This window comes from Indicator indicator, chromosome 10, assembly GCF_027791375.1.
Source record: "Indicator indicator isolate 239-I01 chromosome 10, UM_Iind_1.1, whole genome shotgun sequence".
Classification (NCBI taxonomy): Eukaryota; Metazoa; Chordata; class Aves; order Piciformes; family Indicatoridae; genus Indicator; species Indicator indicator.
In genome coordinates, this window is record NC_072019.1 from 4,725,511 (window position 1) to 4,751,070 (window position 25,560).

Consider the following 25,560-nt stretch of genomic DNA (forward strand, 5'->3'; position numbering starts at 1 on the left):
AACACCTCCAGAGATGGTGACTCCACCACTGCCCTGGGCAGACCATTCCCATGTTTGATAACCTTTTCAGTGAAGAAATATTTCCTGACATCCAGCCTAAACCTCCCCTGGTGCAGCTTGGAACCACATCCTCTAGTCCTGTCTCTTGACAGCAAGGCAAAGAGGCTGGCCTCCTCCTTGCTCAACCTTGCTTTAGGAGGAGGCCAGCCAGTAGTGACTGCACACTAGTCAGATTTATCTCCATTCACCCCCACTCTTTGGGCCCAGTCACCCATCCAGTTCTTAATCCATTGCATTATCCAAGCCTTGTGCTGTGAGTTTCTGAAGGAGAATGCTGTGGGAGACAGTGTCAAAGGCTTTATAAAGTCCAGGTAGACAGTGTCCCTGGCACTTCCATCACCTTATTGTAGGACGTGACATTAGTCAGGTAGCACTTGCCTTTCATAAACCCATGCTGACTGGGCCTGATCCCCTGGCTGTCTTGTAAGTGCCGTGTGATGGCACTGAGGATGACCTGCTCCATGACCTTTCGTGGTACCAAGGTCAGACTGACAGTCCTGCAGTTCCCTAGATCATCTTTCTGGCCCTTCTTGTAGATGGGTGTCGGATTTGATAGCCTCTAGTCAACTGGAACCTCCTTGGTTAGCTGGGACTGTTGATAAATAATAGTCACAGCATCACAGGATGTTAGGGGTTGGAAGTGACCTCCTAAGATCATTGAGTCCAGCTCCCCTGCCAGAGCAGGACCATAGAAGCTAGCACAGGTCGCATAAGAATGCATCCAGATGGGTCTTGAAAGTCTCCAGAGAAGGAGACTCCACAACCCGGTAAATGGCTTGGTGAACACATCTTATTCAGGTAAAGGAAAATTGCATTGGCCATAAGATGTATTCATAGCTTGTCTTATCCAGAAAAGATATATTTATCCATATGTGTGTTATGTGTATGTATGTCCGTATCTTAGCCACATTGGATGTGGTAAAATATTTGGAACAAATATTTGTTCAGAGCAAAACCTTAATATGACCTCTATGGTGTTGGTTTTTTTTTTTTTTTTTTTTTTTTTTTTGCTATGAAAAGCAACTGACAAAAAAAAGTAGTGACCTACTTTTTCTAGGTAGGCCTTTACAGAATCACAGAATGTTAGGGGTTGGAAGGGACCTCGAAAGATCATCCAGTCCAACCTCCCTGCCAAGTCAGGATCACCTATACCAGATTACACAGCAACACATCCATGTGGGTTTTGAATATCTCTAGAGAAGGAGACTCCACACTTCTTACGTTAAGACAGAGAAAATAGTGTTTGAAAACAGATGTAGTGATTTTTTTTTTTTAATTGATTCTCTTGGATTGTTTTTGGCTTGGGGAAAGGGAAATCTGTACTTTAAAGCTTATTTTACATGCCATATTTATCATGCAGTTATTAAATTTAGCCTATACATCTTGCCAAGAATTATTTCAAATGACTTCCCTCCTTTGCAACATTTTAGCGTGCTGGAAGCTGTCTAATTCCTTAACAGGAAAAATATTCATACTGGCTTCTCAAAGAGGCTGTAGAGTGTACTAGCAGTGGACAATTTAAGTTAGTCTCTGTGTATGGCATGCTGCTGTGTGCTGTGGGAGAAGCCAAATTATTTTCTGGGCCTTGTCTGATGAAGGTGGGAGACCTGTGACAGTGGCAAGTTGAAGGACTGCTTTTAAGAAGAAACTCATAAAAGAGCTTAAGAGAAGAGAGAAGGATATGTAAGAATTATGTAAGAAGTAGGAGGGAAACTATCAAAAGGGAAATCGATGAGCTAGAGGGAATGATGAGGAAAAGTTTGGAAGCCTGGATGAAGGGGGGGTTGTTAACAAGCAAGATGCTTAGGTATTTTGAGAGAGGGCAGGAAAAATCACTTAAGATTTATCCCAATCTAAATACAGAAAAGCAGTCTTTGAATATGCTGTATTCTTTGATGGTAATAGCATTATCATTTAATGGTGGTGTGCTGGTCTCTGTTATAATGTACCATCTGAGGACTGTGATGTCCAGGGGCTTGTTTACAGGTTGCAGCATTGCACATGAGGATGGGTTAGTGCAATTTGTGCACTTGTGACATAGAGTATCTTGGATTTGTTGCCTGCTTCTGTTTCCTGCTCTCCTTTAAAGATCAAAAGACTTGATTATATTGTAGGTGCAAAGATGAAATCAAAGGTGTAAACCCTAGAAATACAGAGGGTAAAGGAGGCAAAGGACTGCAGCAAGGTGAGAGGCAAGGCAGCTGCTGGTGAGCAAGTGGTGGTGGTGGGGACCCCCAGCAGGGAGTGTGATGGTGCATCCAACATGGCCGTGCCAGTGGGGACCTGGCAGCTCCTGGCCCTGGCATAGCTGAGCATAAGCTTGACTAGTGTGGGTGCTGGGGAGGAGGGTTAACTGGGAGCAGCAGCTAGCAAGCTGGTGATAGGCATGGGCAGGAAGGACTTCCAGAATACAATTTGGTACTGGTGAAATAGAGACAGGCAGAGAAAGAAATAATTTTCTGCTGAAGTGATGGCTCCCTGACCAGCTGCTGACCTAGATGGGAGTAGGACAAGTGCCTGTGGCTGCAAAGGAAACCTGCTGCAGTGTGGTACCCTCCCCTGCTGTGTGCCAGGGGAGAAGGGAGTGCATCCAGGCTGGAGTGCGTCACTGCCTGGTGCAGGCAGGGAAGTCCTGGCTTGTGCCCTACATTGCCTGGGTTCCTCTGGGTACAGAGGAAGATGTAGTGTTTTACTAGGTCACTGACAGCTTTAGCTACTAAGTTTTACTTGATAATAGAGGTGTCAGTTTTGAAGTTTTGAACACATTCACCCCAACATAAAAATTGTATTGGTAGGTCTTTGAAAACCAAACTCAAGATCTTGTCAAAACCCTTTAATTTTCATTGTGGTTCCTGTTGTGCTGAAGCAGCATTGCAGTACTTCCATATTATTCCATAATACTCCATAGCAGTGATTTGTACCTTACACTGTGTTATTGCAGTATTAAAAAAACTCTGCTCAGAGAAGTATGGAATGTTGTGTCCAGTTTTAGGCTCCCCAGTTCAAGAGGGACAGGGATCTACTTGAGAGAGTCCAACAGAGAGCTACCAGGATGATTGAGGGACTGGAGCACTGCCCTTGGAGAGGCTGAGAGCCCTGGGGCTTTTTAGGCTTGAGAAGACTGAGAGGGGATTTAATAAATGTTTATAAATATCTGAGGGCTGGGTGTCAAGAGGGAGGGGACAGCCCCTGCTCAGTTGCACCCTGTGGTAGGACAAGGAGCAATGGATATAAACTACAGCACAGGAGGTTCCACCTCAGCATGAGGAGGAACTTCTTCACTGTGAGGGTCACAGAGCACTGGAACAGGCTCCCCAGAGAGGTTGTGGACTCTCCTCTGGAGGCTTTCAAGATCCATCTTGACATTCATGTGTGACCTGTGCTAGATTCTGTGGTCCTGCCCTGGCAGAGGGGTTGTACTCAATGATCTCCAGAGGTCCCTTCCAACCCCTAACATCCTGTGATCCTGTGTGATCGTGTGAGTTCATGTGTACTTTGTCGTGTTGGCTATTAATTTTTTTATTTCACTCTTCCAGTTTACTCAGCATCATCTGGAGCTACATTTTCTTTCCTCAAACTTGGCATTGCCAAGCTGAGTTTAAGACCTCAGGCGTTGTGAAGTACCAGCTGTTGCTGAGACTTGTGCTAGGTATGTCAGTCTGAACTGACATCTTTATAGTAGTGCTTTGAATATATACTTAGGATATTTTTGAATATATACTTAGGAACTATTGCTTGTTCCTACACTGGCATTGTTTCTACATGGAAAGAATGATTAGAGCATGGCCCTTGAAAATTTTGGCTGTCAAAGCAGCCTCACTTCACTGTGTAGGAAACATGATGCCAAAAACCCCCAATGCATTATTTTGTCTGCTCACACTCTAAACCAATGGTGTGATAATGACATCATCAACATGGACTGTGTGATTCCTTGTCTTCTGCTTGCATGTTGGCAATCAAGATTTAAATTACACTTGCATGGTCCAGTTATTGGCTACAAATTCTCACCAACTATTATCCTATGTAGTAGTGATGCCTTATATCACCTGATAAAAGGATAAAAGGCCATGAGGGCCATGTTATTTTTCCATCTGAATTCCTCAAGATCTATGAATAAATATGTCTGGTTCTAGTACAGAGATGGTTATAGGTAGATGGAGGATCACAGCTTCACTGCAGTAATGTACCCATTAGATTTGAGGTGTTTCTGGATGGAGTTATGGTGATGATACAGTCCTACCATGAGAACTGTAACTCAGGGTAAAATTAACCTTAACTATCTCTGTGGGATTTAGATCAAGCTTTGATTTTTTTTAATTTTTTTTTTCTAAATGGAGAAATAGAAAGTAAGAAACACCAGGAAGAATGTTCAAACTATTGTCATTTCCTGTAGCTTCTTTTACTTTCAAAAATAGTCTGAAACACTCTGAAGTGCCCTTGCAGGCTGCTACCTTTGGGCTCATGGTCACTTGATGTCAGGTTGGATGGAAAAGGATGTCTGCCAAGTTTAAAAAAAGCTAACTTGTATTGAGGCTGGTATTTTGAAAACCTCTTCATGCTGCCTTGTGGCTCAAGGATTTAATTTCAGAACCAGTACTGGCTTTGCTAAATTGCACCAAGTTGTGTGTAGGAAACATTTGTTTCACTTTGCCTTAGTGGTTTACACTCTGAGCATGTGCACCAAATGACACAGGCTTTCAGCTTGTATCACACGTTTCTCTGAATTGACAATCCCTTGTTTTTAAATATTGTTGAAAATTTCTGCTGATTTTTTTCTGGTGAATCTTGCTTTGATTTCACGGTGCTTGATAAGAAGTAATGGTTTTTGAACCTTAACCAGAGGGCTCATTTGGGATGTGAATGTGTTCTCATAGGACTGTTTGGTTCTAGGGAATTCCTAGACTGTTTTAGAAGGTGGAGAATATGTTAAAACCTTAAGTGTTTAATAGGTATGTAAATGTATTGAGGTTTTGTGAGAGTCCTAAATGAAGTTCGCTTGAGCCATTTTGAACTGGGTTTTGTCTGTCCCTGTTAGGTAGTGATCTTTTTATCCATCTCACAGAGGGCAGTGTGAATTTACCCAGCACTGTGCCTTGATGTGAATCACTACATGTAGTCACGAGAAAGTTATTCAGGGTCTGTGTTCATTCAGTTTGCAGTTGTGGCTGGCAGCACTGAAGGTTGCTCTATCTTCTCTGTGGATTGTGCTGAGACCACTGATTTCACTGTTAAGTATGCTGAACAGATGGCAATCTTTCTAAAAGCTAAGCTTTAACTCCACATTTGTTCTCAGTGGTGCCTGTAAGTGATGTTGGCTAGAAGGACAGTGCCTTATTTGCAGGTTTTATGAGACATAGTGGAAATGACTCCAGTAATCCTATTGGAATGCCTCTCTAGATGTATCAGAGCCCTATAGGTTTCTGTAAATTGATGAGCTGAGAGGAAAGCCTTTGCTGACTGTGACCCTTGTGGTTTGTGTGCAAGTGTAGACATGGTGATGGGAGAGGATGTGAATGTAGGAATGGCTGAGCCGTGCTGGGAATGGGAGAGCTGCACTTCACAAGAAGCTCCTGAGCAGACTGGAATGTATTTCAAACTTGTATGTCTTCCCATCTATAATTGCTGAAATTCGTGGACCCCTGAGGAATCTGCTTAATTTAAACTCTCTGCATTCATTTTTCTGAGAATTTAGGTTTTTGTAGCTTGTAAGCCCCCTAGTGCATCATGTTATTTCAAGAACTCAAAGCTTTAGCAATAATAAGTGTGATGTGATTTATTCTCTAGTGTTAAAAATACCTGCTATGAAATAACAATAATAAAAGAAAATAAAAAGGGAAATGACAAATTGTTTACTATGGACAATAGAAGAAACATAAGAAAACAACTGCTAATTAAAAACCCCTGAAATAAGAGCGACTGTATTTTGTGACACTGTCTCTCAGCTTGCCTCACTAGAAATAGGCCTGAGGAGCAGATCCTTCTTCCATCATTAGTGTAACAGTGGCCTGTGATTAGCAGTGAAGAAAGGCTGAGATGTTCCCCTTTGGGGCAGAACAAGTCTTAAAAACAGTTTTCAAAATGCATGGCTGGACAGGCACAAATTTGTTTTGCTAAACTGTTTGTTTGGAAATCAGACTCTGAAGTGATATATCTTTTTCATTCCAGTGAGGAATGGTGATTTCATCAATGTTTGTAAAATTTGTGGTGGAGCAGTTCCACAGGAAAATTGGTTTTGGAAAGTTTTGTAGGAATGCCATTCATTGGAGATGTTATTTGAGTCATTTGGAAAAGAAATGTAGTAGTATTTAGCTTTTCCTATTTTGTGCTGAATCTCATTAGAGTTTGACCTCAAAATCCAGTGTTTCAGTAAAGTCATGTTAAAGTTTAATGAACTGAAAATGCCCTTTGTCTTGATTTGAAAGAGCAGCAAATAAGAAATATTAGGATTTCTGTGGGATATTTCATTTTCCTGCCAGCTCTGCTAGTGACGACCTCCTTTCATTTTTCTCTGTTTCTCACATTTTCCTCAAGTGGCTTGATCTAATCTATTGAATCTGGGCTGCTTTTTTATTTTGTTTTTTATTTTCTTTCTTTTCTTTTTGACTTCAGTACCCAGTCATCTTGACTCATCTCAGTTATGCAGCTTGTTCTGTGCTTGTGCTCTCTCCCCTTAATCTGCATTATGTTACTTTCACCATCTCCATTTGCCTTTCCCCTCTCCCTGGTATTTTCTCCTCCTTGCAGTGCATCTGTTTCCTCTTTCTCTTCTTTGCTGATGCTCTTTCTTCCTTTCAGCTGTTTTCCATGTTGTCTTCTTTGTTCCTGTTGGCCTCATCCCTCCTCGGATCCTCTGAAATCTGTTTCCTACATGGATGAGAGTATGTCTCCTCCGGAAGCTGCTTCCTGCGTAGGTGAGAGTGCTGGGCAGGAAGGCTCCAGTGGAAGTTACGCTTTTAGGGCTGGCGAACGCAGGGATTTCAGGAGAATTTCTGCCTCCTTCCTGTTGCAGTCAGAGGTTTCCAACATATGTAAGCATGTCCCCCAAAACTGTTTTGCTGCTTGCTACAGGTGATGGGGCAGACCACCCCAGTGGGGAGCAATGATGATGAATGCTAGGGCTGGGCATTGGCAGAGTAGCTCAGCCACTGATACTGGAAACTTCTCTAAGGCAGCATCGCTTGTTTTCTGCCCTTCCCACCAACCTCTGGAAGTCTGTGGTGCTGAGGAGGTGCTTAAGGAGTGCTCTTTTTGGGGTTGTGTCCTGAGGGAACAGGTGAGGTTAGGAGTGGTAGTTATTTTTAACTACTTGGCAAATTGATTAGCTGTGTTGCTTGCAAGACAAAATAGCCCTGCTAGCCATCAGTGTCTTCCATGTGTTGGGCATCGATCTCCAGGGTTTATTTCTCTTTCTTTCCAAAGTGAGCTCTACTCACTCTTTAGGGGCTGATAGACATGATAATTTTATTTCTGCTTCTGAGGTTGGAGGCAAAAGGCCTGCTTAAAATTGAGGTAAGACAACCAGTACCACAAAGTATCTGTATTGTGTCATACAAGCCTTTGCAAGATGATGGTGTCCCAGAGGGATTACATTGATGGCAAATGGCAACTTTAAATCAGGTTAGATGGAAATATAAGAATAAGTTTGTCAGAGATTACTTAAAACCTCTTCTGTTCAGCTTACATGTGGGTTTTTGAGTTTCTTTATAGGCCTGGTATAATTTATGGATGTTGCAGGCAGAGGTGGCAGCAATATCCAGCTGATACTCCACTGAAGTTTGTGGATGTGCTGTAATTGAAAACTCAGAAGTACTCTCCAGTATCAAGGTGTACTAGTGTTAGAGAGGGAATTTCATTTGAAATAGAGCCCCTAAGACTTATTTTCTATAATAGCTCTCTGATGACATTACAAGATTGACCTAAAATCTGTTATTGTCAATCTACTGTTCAGCAGCAATCATGCTAATTGATCTCCCTCCAAAATGTGCTTTGAACCTATCTCAAAGGTTTTAATAGCTTAAAATCTGATGAGTTTGAAACTATTTCCTGCTGGTTAGATCTAGTGATTTATAAAAGTGAAGTGAAATACTCTATTGTTATGTTTATTATGGACTGCTTGCACAAACTGATAAATGATGGTTTTCCTTGTTTTTTACTTGAACTTCATTTAGAAGAGTTGCATCTCAACTGTGAAGTTGCTCTTGTAAGTGGATAAGGTGGCCATAGCAAAAAAATAGTAAAGTGGACAGTTTATTAACTCACATCCTTATAGAGTAATTTTCTATGTAAATTACAGAGAACAGACTTATACAAACTTCATTTTGCATTGCATACTGCTGATGCTATACACATTTAACAGGCTTTAGCAGATGTTTGGACTTGTCTCCACAAGTTAGACTGGTGCCCCTTTCTGCCCTGTTGAGACTTCTGGAGCAAGTGGGAAGGTTTGAGCAGAGTGGCTGTGGGAGAGTTTGCCAAGAATAGGTATGGAGATGCTTGCCTCCTGATGGGGTGGCCTCTGGCTGGTAGAGGATCTTGACACAGGTTTTGGTAGACGTGTGAGTCACATTGAAAGGACTGGTCAGTTGTGTGTGGCACAGTTGCTCTCAGCTGGGGAACAATGAGTCACACACTTGTGAATTTCCAGTCCTTGGTGTAGAAAATATAAGAAAATACTCATCTAGCTGCTCTTGTGGTTTCATTTAGAAATGGAGTAGTGCAACACCAAAATAATTAGGCTGCATAAATCAAATCCCTTTTGTATACTGACTTCCTCTTTTTTTCTTAAAAAAAATCCCGCATACAGAGAAGTAGCATGTTATTGTGATAAATTGGCAAATGCTGGTTTCTGAAAAAAAGCAAACAGGATCTTTACACAAATATTTTGCAAATAATATATCTGCAAAATTAGTCACAAGGATCTATTCTAATTGTTTTGCCTATTTACTCTTCTGTCTTGGCTTCACCATAACCTCATTTATCCTGTTCCATTCAAAAGAAGTTTGCTGCTTAGTTGTTCACACTGTATTATCTTCTTCCAAAAAAGTGAACAAGTTTGTCTTTTGCTACAGGACTTGGTGCTTACACTCTTATTATTTCTCCAGTGCAGAAGTATCTCCACATAGAGGCAGAGGAAGACCTGTCATTATAAATTCCTGGTTACAAATTGCATATATATAGATTTTGTTATTCTTGCTAATCCACCCCTGCTTTGTCTCACCAAGCTATTTTGCCTTTCAGAAGACAGTAACAGGTTCAGGATCATATTGTATTTTATTTAGATTCCATTGTATTTAACTGTGGAGCAAAATAATACTAAACAAAATCAGATGTAAACCTAGGCTTCCTAGATGTTCTTGCAACTCAGCGCCCATGTTTGCATTCAACATGTAATTTAAAGAAACACTTAAGGAATCATTTGTGTTGAAGCGGTGTTCTGATAGGCCAGCTGATGCCTGTTTAGAGATCTGCAAGTATGTTATAGCAGCTGTTTGTACGGCTTTTCTATGTTCTTTTGTATAATAGGTTAAAAAAGCAAACCTGCTTGCAGGCAGGAAGATGCTTTTGTTGTCCCTACATTGTCAGGCTATGTTTTCTTTTATGCATCAGTGCCAAATCCAGCAATAGGTTACTGGTCAAGCAGAAATTTTTTTAAGCTGTGATAGGAGTGACTTTCAATTTTTGTCTAGATATGTGCAAATAGCAAGTATCTTGCTACAATTTTGGCATGCCTTTTCAAACTTAATTTTGTTGATGATATTAAATTTTGAGATGATAAGGATGTATTTATAAACCCAAGGCAAATTCTCTGCCCTGCAAGCATACACTAGCATACATTTATTTGTTCTATGTGTATGAGCCCATTCTTATTTTTTCTTTTTAAAATAGGAATGATTTTGTAACTGGAATAAGCAGTATCCGGTTCAGAAGACGAGCAGAGCACTGTGTGGAAGCTTCCTGCATTAGACAACATTTCTCACACTGATGTGTATATTGTTTGTAAATTGAAGAGAGATGAAAATCAGAGTATGAAACTAATAGTGAATTTACACAGCCCTTCTTTCAGGGATGGGGAGTACCATCTACAGGCATTTTTAACAACAGTTCAGGAAATCTGCTCTTCATGAGGTCACCAATATAAGTGCAGTGTTGTTCTGTGGTCTATGAAATATCTGTGTTTCTTTCTATACTTAGTGCAGATCCTGCAGAACTTGGGGTGACACTATCCATTTGAAAACACATTCTCAAGTGAGGCATATGCTGATGTATCTGGTATGCATGGCTCTGTTTCAAATTGTGTGAGAATCTAGGACCAGTGAAACAAACCGAATTTGCTTTTAATAGATTACTATTGTTACTGGGAAATGCTCAAATGCAGTGTATGTGGTAATAAAGACTGCAGAAGCATCTAACTTTCTTGGCCTGCTAAGTAAGATGGAACTCCATGCAAGTGTGTTGTAAATTTGAGCAGTTAGAAGACTTCTTCTTTCTTCCTCAACTTTTTCAGATCTGAGCTGTATGGCGCTCAGTGTGTGAAATGACATTTAGTGCCATGTTGATGCCCCACAGAATATCACAAGGTACATAAATGTAGTCAGTGCACTCTGTGACCACTGAATTTTCGCTTCCAATCCTGCAAATTTATTGCTGGAGTTTGTTTTTTCATTTGTGGCTATTGCCACCGGTTTGTGGTTTGAGCCTCTGGAATGAGCTGTTCTACTTACCTCACTTGGAATCCTTGATAAGTGTTCTCTGAAGATACCAGAAACACCTGTCCTTGCCACAGAGAGCATGGTCTAATAAACTGCAAACCTGAAGTGACACACCAGCAAAAATAGAACAGTGGATTTTTAAAAATAGGTAATGGAAGGACAGATGTATTTGGCAAATAGTAGAGAGCTGCACTTACATCCTTAAGGTCTTACTAGGCATTGATTCTGTGATCTTAAGACCTTGAAAGGATGACTCGGATACAATTCAAGACAATGTGTCAGGTATTTTTTGAATCATGTATGTTAACAGTAATGAGTATTGGTAAGAATATTGTTCCTTCCTGTTGGAAATCATAGACCTAGTACATGATCTATGTCATCTGCTGGTAAGAAATAAAGAGCTATTTGGGTTAAGCTAACTTTTAATAGACACTGACTAACTGTTTGAAGAGTCTGCCCCCCCTCCTCCCCTGAAAGTCTTTTGCCATGCCTTCTTGTGGCTCCTTACACCCCAAAATTGATTTCTCTTGCACAGATACTAAGTAAGATGTTTCCTGATGTTATTACACTGTCATTAGAGACTTATAAAAACCAAGCACAGTCATGAATAAAATATACAAAGATGCAAAGAAAGCAGTATCTTTAACTGTTGTGCTAACAATAAGAAACAAATTAGTTGGGTGTTCTGTTAAGCACCAATGTGAAGATCTGTATTTCATACTATAGCTGTAAGGTTTTTCATGGTTTGAGAGTGGATATGAATTTTTTTGTTCTCTGATCATGAAAGCATTGAATGATCATTTCTTTGAGGTTTTCCACTGACTGTTCTGTTTAAGTTTGTCATCTATGCTGTAGACTTCAGGGTTGTTCCCTACACTCCACCCCACTGCATCTTTCTTTCTTTGTCTGTTTTGTCTGTTTTGATTTTCTTTTTAAACTTCTGTTTCACTGTGTGTCTGTCCCTTTTCTGTTCCCTTTTCTGTGGTCTTTTAATTTCCTTGCTGCTGTCTTCCCCTTATCCTTGTCTTCCTCAGGACTGTTTTCTGTGTGCCTTATGTCTTCCTTTTCATTTGTTACTAAGACACTGGCATCTTCAGTGAAAGACATTTTAGGGATGCAACTCTGGGATGCAAGACACATAGTGCTAGTCATTTGAAAAGGTAACTAAATACAGGAACCACTTAGCTAATGTCTGTGTGCTTTGCATACTTAATGCTGTGTCCCGTTGCTGGTTCTTTTTGACAGGACACTGCAGGATAGACTCCTAACTCTTGCTAGTAGGGAACAATGGGCTACTCAAAAAAATTTCCCTGTTTGCAACAGGATGCTGTCTTGAGCTCCTACTGATGCCTGTTGTCAATTACACTTGGGGAGTTCTTGTAGTCGGGAGCTCTGTAGTCTAAAAATTCCCATCTGTTTAGTATCTGTGTGCTTACCCAAAGATCTCTTCCTTTTCATCTTGCAATATGCAAAGGAGAAAAGGTTTCTTGCTTCTTCAGGCAACCTAGTTTCAGTGACCATTGACCAGAAGTTGCCAGTTTCATGGCATGTAGGAGTACTTGACCTAAGGGACACAAGAAATTCTAATGCTTCACTTGCTTAACAAATGTAATAGTCCCAGCATAGCCAAGGACAGAGTCAGCAATGTATAATAATTCCTGAGCTGTTTTTTTTTTAATTATTTTTTTAATTTGTCCTCCGTTAACTCCATATCAGTACTAATAAAAACTGAGCATCCTTTGTGCTTCCTCAGCTTTTTTCCAAGTTTCAATTTCCATTTTCTTTCTTTGAAGTACAGAGAAGAACAAATGTACATAAACAAAGCTTCATACTCAAGCCAAAATGTAATAGACACAATTGAATAGTAGTCATTTAGGAATTTTAAGAGGAGCTTTTCTATGAATATTTAATTACTACATTTACTGAACAAATAAAGAACATGCTATTAATATTCATACAGTGTTAGCTGTGGTTCAAAGGAATTTAATGTATTTTATAGTTCATACAGCATCCTGTGCGTTATGTAGGCCTTCAAAGAATGCCCACATCTAGTAAGCTAATAACACTACAGATCTCTCTATTTATTTTTTTAATTATCTGAATTCAAGGAATGTCTGTTGTTATTCTTTGCATAGCACACTAGTTAGCCAAATTCTTCACAGTTATGTAATGACACCAGTGTTGCATGTTTTGTTACCCAAAAAGTGGTTCTTAAGTGTGTATACAAAGAGCTAAGATACAGGCTGTGGGCTGCTGAGGTACTGATAATGAGCCTGCTTCTTCCAGAACTCAGTGTGCTCTCTCCTCCATCTTTGTGAGTGTGTCTGCTTTGTAACCTTTTTGAGTGCAAAGTTTAGGAGGTATTTAATATTTGTCTTCTTTGTTCCTGCTTAAAGCTTTAAAAATGCTGATCCGTCTGAATGACAGAGATGGATTTCAGAAGAAGAGGCCAAATGCAGAACCTAAACCTGATTTTTTGGCAGTGATCTGTTCTTCCTGTGTGTTAGTTTCTTTTTTAAATGTACGTTTCAAGTTAATGTGTTTTAACCAAGAACGAGGAAAAAGAATAATGCTTACTTCTGGTGTTGTGGCACTTCAAATCAGAAAAATCTCTGGAGACAGCCTTGTAGCTTTCATTTGCTTGCTGAAAAAAGGAGCACTCATTCTTTCTCATTGACTTAGTCTTAAAATTCTTTATGGCCATTTGCATTGCCTACCCTCAGTAAAGATTTAAAGATCTTTACAGTAAATGGCATGCATAGGAACAATAGAAATGGTAAAACTTCCATTCTTGACTCTGGTACTGCTTTTTGCTGGTTTAGGGAAAGACATTAATAGATGTTGAATTAAGACTTCAGCAGGGTCCCTACTTCATTCACTTAGAAATACTTAGAGCTATTTTTTACTGTGTATAGTGGTAATTACTCCTGTTGGCAGAGCAGAACTAATCTAATCTGCTTTGGCTGCTGAAATATGTGGAAGAGCCAGGAATGATTTCTGTGTTGAATTGTTAACTCTGAATGTAATAATTATGTCAGTACCACAGTGCCCCTGCATTCTTGGAGTACCTAGTATTTTGGTGTTAATGAAAATAGAGATATTAAAAAAAAAAAAAAGTCATGTTATCCAGCAGAGGTGCTCCTATTTTGATAACCCTTCGGGGATTGGTCTGTGAAAGATGGCATGTGTTGGGGAACCATCCACCCTGGCTCGTGGAAAGGAGCCCATGATAGAGGAGCAGCTGTATCTGCAAATACCTAATTTTCTTCCTTTATTGGATGTGGCTGAAAGAATTTTAAGGAAGCTAGACATTTTCTGTGCCCACACATTATGTAGGGGCTGATGAAGCTCTTGGATCTGTATTTCTAGGTAGGGTTGGTGATGGTTGGCTTGTGTGGGTGTTGTGGGGTTTTTTTGTGTGTTTTGGTTTTGGGTTTTTTGTATCTAGGTTCAAGGTACAATTTTTGTACCTCTGCTGTGGTCAGAGCATTCTCACTCTTTGTCTAGAAGAGTAGGGAAAGTAGTGAGTTCCTGGACCTCTCTTAGATATACACTTAGCAGAAAGTAAGCAGTATGGAATTTGTTTCTCTTCTCAACACAGTTGTTGCAGCAAATACTGGAACAGCCCTCAGGACATTCTGTTTCAGTGCTTTCTTTCACTGAAACAACTTGCACATATCAGTCTTGGTGATGGAATGTGGAAAAGCAATTCTTCCAGTTAAATCCATTATGGCAATTTTCACGTTGTTCCTTGTACTTAAGAGGTATAACTGCATTATTTTCCTTTTTGCCTGTGTTCTCAGGAACAGAGTGCAAATCAAAATGAGATATTCCCAGCTAATCTGTTCTCATCAGCATCCCAGAAATGGACAGGAAAGGTCAGGACCCCATGTTTTGCAGTAAGCGCTGAGGTGTAGGGACAGCATGTAAGTGTTACGGCAACGATCTGTTCCTCTTTCATGCTTCTGCCTTCTATGCTTTGTGTAATTCTGCTTTTCTAAGACCACAAAGGGCTATTAGAAAAATATCCCATCTTCATTAGCCTGTATATGCCTCCTTGCATTGTAACATTAGTATTTCACAAATTAAATATGAGAGTGATTGTGCCTTCTGAGATGTGTGAATTGCAGCCAAATTTGCTTATGTGATTACTTCCCTTTTACATATTTGTTTTGAATGCCTGGCCTTTCCTCAACTATTTTTGTCATAAAATGCTTGCTTTCACACACAACCTCACCAATTTTTTTTTTTTTTTTTTTTGCTCATGTACACATACGAAGCTGTTTAGAGACTAGTCTGCAAGCTGGGTAGTTTATGAAGTGGTGCTATTTAGAGGAGGTATAGGAGGGGAAGATTTCTGTACTTTCCCTGATATGCCCCTGATACGGGTTTCATGGAGAACTGGCTAAGCAGAGTCTTCCGTTGTTGGTTTTCACTCCTTTGTCATGTTGGCTTTGTGATGTTGGCTAGGAGCGATTGGCCTCACTTCTCATGCAGTTGCTGGGAACCTCCTGAAGTCTGTGTGGGGCCATGAACACAACATGCAAAAAAGCCTGGGAAGTGTGTTGAGGAAGGTATGGGTATACAGTGTTAGCAAGTGCGAATCACACTGGAAAAAACCCCCAACACCTTCCTTGAGACAGAGTGGCAGTAATCGATTTTGTTCTTAACGCTCCTTTAGAGCTTAGCATCTATTTAGACCTTCTGAGATGCTCAGGCTTCAGTGTGTTCTCTGCTGTATCCTAAATGCAGTGTGAACTATCTGTTGATCCGGATACAACTGCAGGGAAACTGCCAGCTACCCAAACTTTCTTCCTTCTTTGTGCTTAAATCACTGCAACAAAAAGAAGGTGGAAGTTGAAACTACCAACTCACCCCACCTACTGATAATTTAAAAAAGTAAGTTAAAAGTGGACTTAGTCCTCTTGTCTGTCCTAAATGCGTGTAATTTCTTGGCCTGTCAGTTTCCAGTCGACTGACTATTGTTGCTTTGTTGGAATTTCATATAAATGTCTCATGGCAGAATTTGATCTTCAGAGCTCTTTGTGCTAGTCTCTCAACACCCTTAGGAGTGCTTTCAGCACAAAAAATACATCTGGATGCTGAATATTATGGTCTGTACCAGATCTTTATTCCATTGAAGTACTTCAGTGCTAAAATATATTTTCTGAGAAATACCTCTAAGAAATTTTTTTCTCCTTTATTTTTCCTGTTACATTTCATCTTTCACTTCATTAGATGCCTGGTTAGAGAAATCATTCTTCCCTGTGGGCAGGTGTAGTCCTGCCAGGGCTTTTTTGAGTCTAATTAGTTATTTCTCTTCAGTACACTTTGTAAAATATTTCTATACATGTCTGTCAGCCCAGATGACCATGTACTGTGTTGAAAAAGCCTCAAAAGTTTGTGAGGCGGCAGAAGTGATGGTAGAAAACAGCATGCTTTTTCTATGGAATTCAGCATAATTTGGTTTGCCTACTCTCTTCTGCTTTAAGTTCAGACAGATACAGTTCCAATTATATATCTGCTTTTTAGATACTAGACTTTTTTTCTCCCGAACTTGTTTTTCCTAATAAAATTAAATTCAGTGCAGAATGCACCAGAGGCCATAGAACTCCAGTCTGCTCCATGAAGTCACAGTGGTTTATCACAAGAGTTGTACTGTTTCAGCAGCCGTATGTTGCAGTTTAGAACTAATTTTTTGTTATAAACAGAATTTTCCAGAGGATTCAGACAGTCTGAGAGGGCTGGACTCCTCAGAGTTCATATTATAATAAAGATAAATCTATCTCACTCAATTGGTCTGAAGAATTTAGCTTATATTTTGCTGTACAAGCCTGCTATCTCTCTCTCTTGCTGCTCTGGCTTGGGCTTCAGGTTTTGCTGTTCTCCCTCTGACCTTGTGGCTTCTTTATTTTGACTTCTGTAAGGTACAGAAGGGAGGAGAGGGAGTGTGTATGGTTGTATAGCCGTCTGGGGACCTTTGTCCCCAGGAGGGGACAAAAGAGCTGAATTAATGTGCAGGGGGAGGGCTTGTGCTGCTGTGCATATATATGTAAATATACTTTGTACATGTTTACTGCCTTTTATACTTAGTTTCCTTTGTAAGTACAATTCCGTTTTTACTTCCGAATTCTGACTGTGGTGAATTTGCTCTTTGGGGCAGATTTGCAAAAAAAAAAGTTATTGGGGGAAGGGGGAGATCCAATCCAACCCATAACACCATACAATGACCATTTATTGGTTTGTAGTAGACTACGAATGCTGTGAAACATTAGGGTGCTTTAGGAATGTCTTGATAATCTACACATGCTAATACTGAAAAATTTCATTGTCCTGAACCCCAACAGGTTGTGGTTTTGCCAATCTGTTTCGGGGGTTGGATGTGCTCTCCTCTCCTGGTGTATCTGGAGTTGAGACAAATACAAGCTGTGTATTTTCCTCTTTTCAGACTCATGGTTTATGCTGCAATACTTTTACTGACCCACATATTAAGGCTTTTGTATTGCCATCTCTGGAGATAGCCATGTAATGAAAAAGGAGAAAAAAGCCTTCCAAAACCAGGCAGCATTAACTTTTCAAGAGAATGTTTTAAAGTTATGTTATATTTTAATGAAGAGAAACCAGTTTCTGTACTGAAAGACAATGTTTCCTGTGGAGGAGACTTTTGGAGATTAAACAAAGTGAGAGATGTTTAGTTTCCCTTGCATCTCTAAGAGACCTGGATACCCAACTGCTCTCTATGCCTTTAATGTTCTCCCTTGTGGTATGCTGAAGTGTAATGTTTTTCTTTGGAAAGAAAAAAAAAAAACCACATTAATGTAGTAGGTTCCCAAATATCCTGAGGACTGTGCTTCCTAATGAGGGACTGTAGACTGATGGTGCCTTTTTCTCATCGTTAGCAAGGAGGGTTGTCTTTTATGGAACTTCCTAGATTTTAGGTGTATGTTCTTTTTTAATTTGGAGGTTTCTTCTGCTAATTTGTACTTATTCATACAATAAGAACAGTGATAAAGATCTTTGTTTTTATTGAGGAAAATTGCTTCTGTAGATGACTGTGATACAGAGTTTTGGAAAACTTTCTGGGTAATAAACAAGATTTTCAAAATAGGAGTAGCAGAAAATGACTTTTTTTCGAACTATTTTTTGTCTTAATATGTCTTATTGCAAAATGTGTGTATATAAATATGAACACTTCAAGGGTTTTTTTATCTTACCATTTTATCCTTGTAGCTAGTGTGGTTAGCTTAACAAGCATTTAATTTTCACTTTACAAGAGAAAATCAATAGGTTCTGCATCATGAGTTGCCCAACTAAACTACAAAACAGAAGGTGGTGGTGGTAGGATTACCTTGTTCTTCAGTGTCTCTGTTAGAATATTCCAATATTATTATTTACAGTTTAGGTACTTCAACATTTCCTTCAAAATGTGGGCTAGGGGAAACTATATCTTGTAATGTGCTCTCCCATCTATTTGCATATAATTCATAGCAATGATAATTTAAACATAGAAGGCTGATGTCACAAAATTCACTTCAGATTAAAAGTAACCAATAAATCTTGTGGGGAAAAAACAAATCTGCCATCTTGACCTTTTATTGTAGGAGACCTTTGTTAATAATTGGGGAAATTTCTCAGAATGGGAAGGGCTTTTCATTTGTGCTGATAGAGTGAACAGTTCTTTTAGCTATATTAAGAGGCTAAATGCAACTCACTCAAATGCTCTCTAGTAAATCTAGGCCAGATATTAGGCTCGTGACAGCTCCTGTCTCTCCCTTAACATCCTGCTCTCTTTAGAGGTAAACAACTTAATGCAGCTGTAAGCTTTCTTTGCGTTGGCAGATTTTGGCACTACCTAATCTGAACTCAAAACACAGGCTTGAAAAAGGCAGTTGAGTTTTCCAGTGAGGAAAAAAAATTGTCAGTAGTTGTGAGACTGTCAGTGTAAGCAAGTAAATTGGTAGTCAAGTTAAATCTGTGATAAGTGTTGGACAAACCTATTGGCCCTTGCTGGCTTTTAGGAAAAAGAATAATAAACTTGGGGGAAAAAATCATCAGAGAACACTAATCACTTTGTATGTGTCATCTTGTTTTAAAAGCCTGTGGATTCCCAACCCAGTTCTTGGTGCCGGTGTCAAAGTGGAAGAAGCGCATAGGCTTTGCATTGCTTAGCCATCTCACCTTGTGATTTCACAATGTATTTGTGACCATAGTGAGCACACATGTTGCTAATTGACACACGCGATGCTAAGTGTTTTTTCTTTCGTTTCCCCTAGTTTCTTTGCTTGAAGAATATAAGGACTTTTCTTTCGGCATGCTGTGAAATATTTGGGATGAAGAAAAGTGAACTTTTTGAAGCATTCGATTTGTTTGATGTGAGAGATTTCGGAAAGGTAAGGATTCTTATCATTATATCCTGAGAAACACCTGTCTTCTGCTGCTTGAGTAGAGAAGGCTTTCATGCTAGGTGTGGTGTAGAAGTTGTGACTAATGGGTGAACATTTATTGATGGAATAGAAAAACAGTGTGGAAGAATTAGGAAAAGCAGAAGAGTTATACTTTCCTTGGAGGGGATAGAAAAGGACAGAGAAAACTCGGACAGGAAAGTTCCAAAGGTGTGGAAAGCATAGATGGGTTAAAGGTAAATGAAACGTGTGAAGGAGACAAACTCTGGTTAAGTGCTGTCTGATGTAATCACTTTTGATGTAAATAGTGTGGAATAGGAAACCCTGGGTCTATACATAGTGAGACTACACTTCCCAGAGCATGTTGCTTTAGTCTAAAGTGCTCAGAATTCACTTATGTATCTGCCCTTGGAAACTTTCTTTTGACAATTAGTTTTTAAATAATTTTTCCCCCTCTAATCTGCTGTAAAACTGTCACAACAATGGTGGGTTAATGGGACTATTCTAATTTACACTGCATGAAATACATTCTGTAAGTCTATGATTAGTTACTCTATATGTAAAAGCTTTTTCCAGTCTATTGCTTACAACCTCCTATGTATCTTTGTGATCCATCATTACCAGCATATGTTCAGTTCAGCTTTGGTTTCTTCTTTTGAGTCATAGGGCATCATTACCCTAATTTCACAGGAAAAGATCTAAAAATTACCTGAAGTGAGACCAAAAACAGTTATTTATTCAAATTTAGCATATTTCAGGTATCACTCCTTTTCTAAAAAGAGATCCTAATTTTATTTGCTGATTTTTATACACTGCTCTTTTTGTAAGCAGGCGTAGAGGTGAATATGATGTAAGAGTGCAAGTGTGAAACAGGGCTTGGCAATGGTTCAGTGATTACTGTTAGCCAAAATAACCATTTATTTTTCTAGCTTTAAGTCCTTTGAGTATAAGATTAGATAAATCTGGTAATTCTAAGTGTTCTTCAGTTATGTTGAACATTTTTTTTCCTTCTAAATCATATTTATGACAAAGATTTTATTAACTTTTCATCTTTTTTACAATTTTGATGTATTGCTTATTAAAAATGATATGGTTTGTTTTGACTGTGCAAGTAGCACAGGGTCTTATTTAAGGTATGTAATGTAAGTCAGGTATACTAATGCTTGCTTCAAGTCTTTGAGACCTATGCCCAATGCAGACATCTTTTTAATGTATTTAATTGGTGAGAGTTTCACATTTTGTGCCACATAAACATAAGTAGCCTGTTCCTTCTTTTTTTTTTTTTTTAAGTACAGTCTGGTTTTGAAGTATTTTGCAGTGCTGGCTGTTATTTCTGCATCATTGAACACTCAGTAAACAAGTTCTGAATTAAGACAGAATTAAACCGAACAAACGTGTCTCTGGTACTCTTTAATTGTCATTTTAACAGAATTTACTTTAGAACACAGTTTTATGTAAATAGAGTAATTGGTTTAAAAAAAAATACTGTCTTCTATCCATGACGCTTAATATTTATTTTCTTCCCAAAGTACATTTGGACGCAGAGACATGGATTTTATTTACTTTTAACTGTTGTTTGCTGTCACAGTGTAGCAGAAGTAGACTAATTATTCTTCATACGTACATTTCAGTTTTAGTGATGTTGGACCCATTTTTAGGTGTGTAATGGCTCTGCTGTTTAGCTGTTCTCGTTGCATGTGTGTGTGGAAGCTTGCCACACAAGTGGAAGTTGCATTATGCTGTATTTAGAGAGGGTGATCTGTATATTTTACTACCCTCTATGAATGAGCATGTAGTCAGCTTCGTAAACCGTTTGTGAACTTGAGGCCATTAAGAAAGTGGAGGGTGAAATTACAGCTGTATTAAAATGTGTAGCTAGTCTTATGCTGAGTTACTTTGGTGGTTTTAACTGTGTTGTGTTTGCAGTGGGCTGAGAACACCTGTGAATGATAAAGGATTTCAGTACTGATGACTTTGGAAGCTCTGATTGCTAGTAGCAGAGATGAGAATAAGAAAACTTAGATTTTTGCAGACTGTTCTTTGCTTCTCAACTTTCCCCTTCATTATTTGTTTCCTGTGAATTACAACTCCAGTATAGTTCTAAACCTCAGGCCTTCCTGAAGTAACATGTATGCAAAAGGCCAAAATATCAGTGCTGCAGATTTTTCCTGCTACTGTGTCCAAGTAATTCTAAAAATTCCTTGCACTGCTCTCTCTCAGTGTGTACAGGCACAAAGAAAAGGATAACATGGTTTACAAAAGTGCTTTTCCAAGCTGTTGACCAAATAAGTGATAGAATCAGTGTGTGCAATATCTAAAGCCTCTAACACTCCTACATGTACTGGAAGCTGTCTTGAGATGTCAGAAGTTGTCAGGTACTTATTAATGGTCAGATGTAAATAAACTGTAGCTGAGGTGACTCCATAAGCCTTGCATATTTAGTGCTTTTAAATACTACAAGTGAATTTGTGAAGAAATGTTTACTGAAGTTTTTGTCTTGTGATGGAATATTCGACTTCATACGACAGATGTCCGTGACCGATTAAGCTTGCTGGTGGAGGGAACAGGAGAAATGTGTCAACTGTAAATGATCAGTGTGCCTTCAAAGACATAAGATTGGAGGGAGTTGCTGGTGATGGAAAGAGTCAGGCATGAAAAAAAAAATCTGATGTTTTTCAAGCCTTTAAAGTAAATGGTAGAAGTATGCATGGTAGAAGTATCAGCTGTACAGTGCCACCAGTTATCAAACTTTAAACAGCCTTTTGAAATACCAGTTACAAAATGTTTGAAGTAATGGTGAAACTTGCATTTAATAGCTAGGGTTAAGTGAGCTGTTTTCAGCTGCTTTGACATAACACATGAAAATCTGACTTGAACTTTGTACTCTGCAGAGACTCTTTGATCTCTCCATGATTAGAGGAACAAGAAGGGTGCATGTGATGTGGATGAATATCAGAGGTGAAGTTAAGTACTGACAGAGAGCATAGGTAAACAAACAGGGAAGCAGGTAACCCCCATGAGTATATTCCTAACTTGTACATTCTGTGTGACCACTGATACCAGGTGTTAGGAGATGGGTGTTTGCTTCTCTTTCAACAGCACAGGTTTTCTCCTTTTTTAGACTGATTGTGTTTGAATAAAAAGTGGCTACGTTACACAGAAATAGGGAGGTTAAGTCACGCTTTCTAAAACTTCACAGCACTAGGTTTTCCTTGAGTTCTACAGTATTCACCCATTCCCACTCACCTTTCTATCAGCAGAGTTTGTTGTCGTTGCATCGAGTTCCTGATGGAGCACGAAATGCCCTCCCACGCACGAAGGGTGCCAGACAGTGTTTTCATTACAAATTCCATGCTGGAGAGTCATTTTTCACTACTGCAGGGTTGTCAGGTTCTTCCTTTTTACCTGTGTGCCAGAATCAACAAATAATGTTGATACTTGTCCTTTCAGCTCCAGGAGCCCCGCACGCTCTTCTAGCAGTGGGCTTTGCTGTTTGCTACCCTGCGACGCATTGTTGCTATCCCTGTTCTCTGAAGGAAGTTTGCAACTCATGTGTCACAAGTGGGAATCTGAGGATTAGTTCCAGTGCCTGTTGATGTCAATAGATACTCCTTGGCCTCAGAGAGATGTGTTTGAGGTCCTGGGTGGGGAAACTGTGCCCAGATACTGACAGAAAAAGAACTTTGTGTACTCTGCTTTTGCATATTCTAAGTGCAACTGAGCTCAGAGTGGTTTTTATGAGATAAGTGATGTAACCTGATTTTATAGCCATAAAATCCCCTACTAGGCATCCTGCAGTTGATATCTACGAATAACATGCAACACTCAATCGTGATTGAAACAATAACCAAATGAGAGGATCAAAGTATCAACTGATACCAATCAAAAAAGTACCTGAGTGTTTAAAATAATATAAAATAATGTCTGGCGTAGCTGTACAGTGACAATTAAAGGGTAGTTTATGTAAAATCAAGCAACTGCTGTGAAATACGCTAAGGCTGTGTAGTTTGAGACGATTTTATTCACTCTTAGTGCAAAGAAAATAGAGGCTGTGATGAAGCAGAAAATCAGGCTGAAGTTGAAGATCCTGATGTGTTAGTATTCCCTCAGGTTTAACAGATTCCAGGAAGATCAGGCAGATGTGTGTGAGGCACACCAAAATCAACACAAGAAAGAACAGTTGTTAGAAGAAGTTATAAACCTTTCCAGGAAGACAGAAGAGGAAAAACGGTTACAAAAATCTTCAGTAAAACTAAAGCGGTTTAGAGGAGCCTCAGTAGTTTTGTATTTCATTTGATGAATTCGATTAGAGAGGTAAGAGAGCAAAACATGAGCACTTTCACTAATAAAGTTACATTAAAACTGCAGAATGCTGGGGAACATGCCAAGACATTATGGCATTTTTTTTTGGGTAAAGATATTAAGATGGTGGAAGAGAAATGATACAAAACCAAGACTTAACATAAAAACAAATTCTGTATCCTCTGAAATCTTTTCATAGTAGAATTGAAAAAAACCCAAACACAACCCAAAGACCACCACCAAAAAACTTTACTGGTTTACTCAAACTCCACATACAATTATTTTAGTAGGTAGGATTTTGATGTTTTCAAGTGTTTCAGGGAATGGTTTGGCGTGAACGACACTTCAGCTTCTTCAAGGTGTGCCTGTGAATGTTGGAAAATGAAGAAATAGAAGATATGGATAGGTTTCAGCTTCTTACTCTGTGGAAATGCTTTGGAAAAAAACGAGCAAGAAAACACTAGCCTATTGCAAAACTGTTGAAATGCTTGGCATACATGAAGACCATAATTGCTGGATATTATTTCTGTTTGTAGGGAGTTACATAAAGGTTAAGCACTTGGGAGCCCCCCTAAAAGCCTCCCTTAAATCAGAACAAAAAAATTACTTCCAGCTCCGGAGAACATAAATTGTTCTCTGGGGCTAAATTTGGAGGTAGGTGAATGAGTGGGATGGATAATGATGTAGCTCACCAACCACCTTTTTGAGAAGTCCTTGACAATGTATGCAAGTAGATTGCTGTGGTGGGACAGTGGAAACCTTTGCAAAGCCTGGATACTTGTAGTGTACTTACCTGTAATATTTGCTGCAGCAGTTGTCACCAAAGAGTCTGTAAACATTTCTAGGCATGTAACATCAGTAAATCTAAAACCATTAGCATGAGTTTATAGCTGCTCCAAGAGCTCATATATTTAGGCCTGAATATTTCAAGGCTATGGTCTTGAATGTTCCTGTGATGGAACACTAGTCGACTATCACCTCACTGATCTTTCCAAGCCAATCTTCATTCATAAATTTCTTAAAGGTTTGTCATAACTTGTTGAGCTATAATGGTTGCTCACAGTTGATGAAAATGGTAATGATAATCTTTGTTTCTGACCACATCACAAAGTGGTAAGGATGCCACGAGTGTTTGATCGTTAATGAAAAAGTCTCATTCAGGGAGTGCTTGGGATGTTTTGGAAGTACCAGAAAACTTTGAGTCCTTATATAATGCAGGCTTTTGTTATTTTTTTTTTCCCCCAAATGTGACAAGGTCAATGAGAAACTGCTAAGATGAGAGAATAAAACTGAGTTTCTTCTTGGTTTTTAAGTTGATCTTGTACAAATGTTAGGTGTATCCAATTCACATGTCCTGGAGACACTGAAATCATAGCATGCAATTCTGTTAGCCTGCATTTCTTTTTGATGTGAAGGAAGGCTTAGAAGCAGAGGACAGTTGGAGCTTGAATAGGCTTCACACATTTGTTTATAAGAATAAAATTTAAAAACATTTCTAAATGGAGAATTAATTCCTTGCTGTATCAACATTTTAGTAACCAAATATTGATGGTGAAACTGACAACTTAAACCCAAATCTTTCTGAGCTTATAAAGATTGGTCCAAGTAACACAAATATAAACTACAGATAAAACCAGAAGGCAATTAGTAAGCATCTTGAAGGTGAAGTCTCTATGAACTTTGAGGAGTTTTGTGTGTATCTTTTTTTCTGTGATAGTCAAGTTGTTCACCCTCGAAGAAGGTGAGATGATAAAGTTTTTTTTTTTTTTTCCTTTTCTTTTTGTTCCCTCTTTTGCAAAGCCATGAGGCTTACCAAGAAGAGAAGCTTGAGTTTTATTTCACTGTAGTGGATAAATGGAACAGTGGGAAAAGAGGAGAAATAGAAATTGCATAACCTGTTACTGCAAGGATGAGAGAGCATGTGGTGTTAATTTCTAAGAGAATCCCTCTCCTACTTTGACCTAGATTCTCCTGCTGCTGCCTGGGTTCTCTGCTTGTTTGCTTTCTTTCTGCTCTATGATTCTGAGATTCAGCTGACACAGGCATCAAATTATAATATCCCTAGGACCAATAGTATATGTCTAGTG

At 39.2% G+C, this 25,560-nt stretch overlaps 1 protein-coding gene across 2 annotated transcripts in view; it reads left to right on the forward strand.

Moving 5' to 3' along the window:
- The window catches only part of VAV3 (vav guanine nucleotide exchange factor 3), a 141,057-nt gene that overhangs the window by 6,081 nt on the left and 109,416 nt on the right, over positions 1-25,560 (forward strand). For both annotated transcript variants that reach the window (XM_054383976.1, XM_054383977.1), the window contains exon 2: positions 19,043-19,159. In XM_054383976.1, coding sequence (XP_054239951.1) covers positions 19,043-19,159 — 117 coding nt within the window. The remainder of the gene's footprint in view (positions 1-19,042; positions 19,160-25,560) is intronic.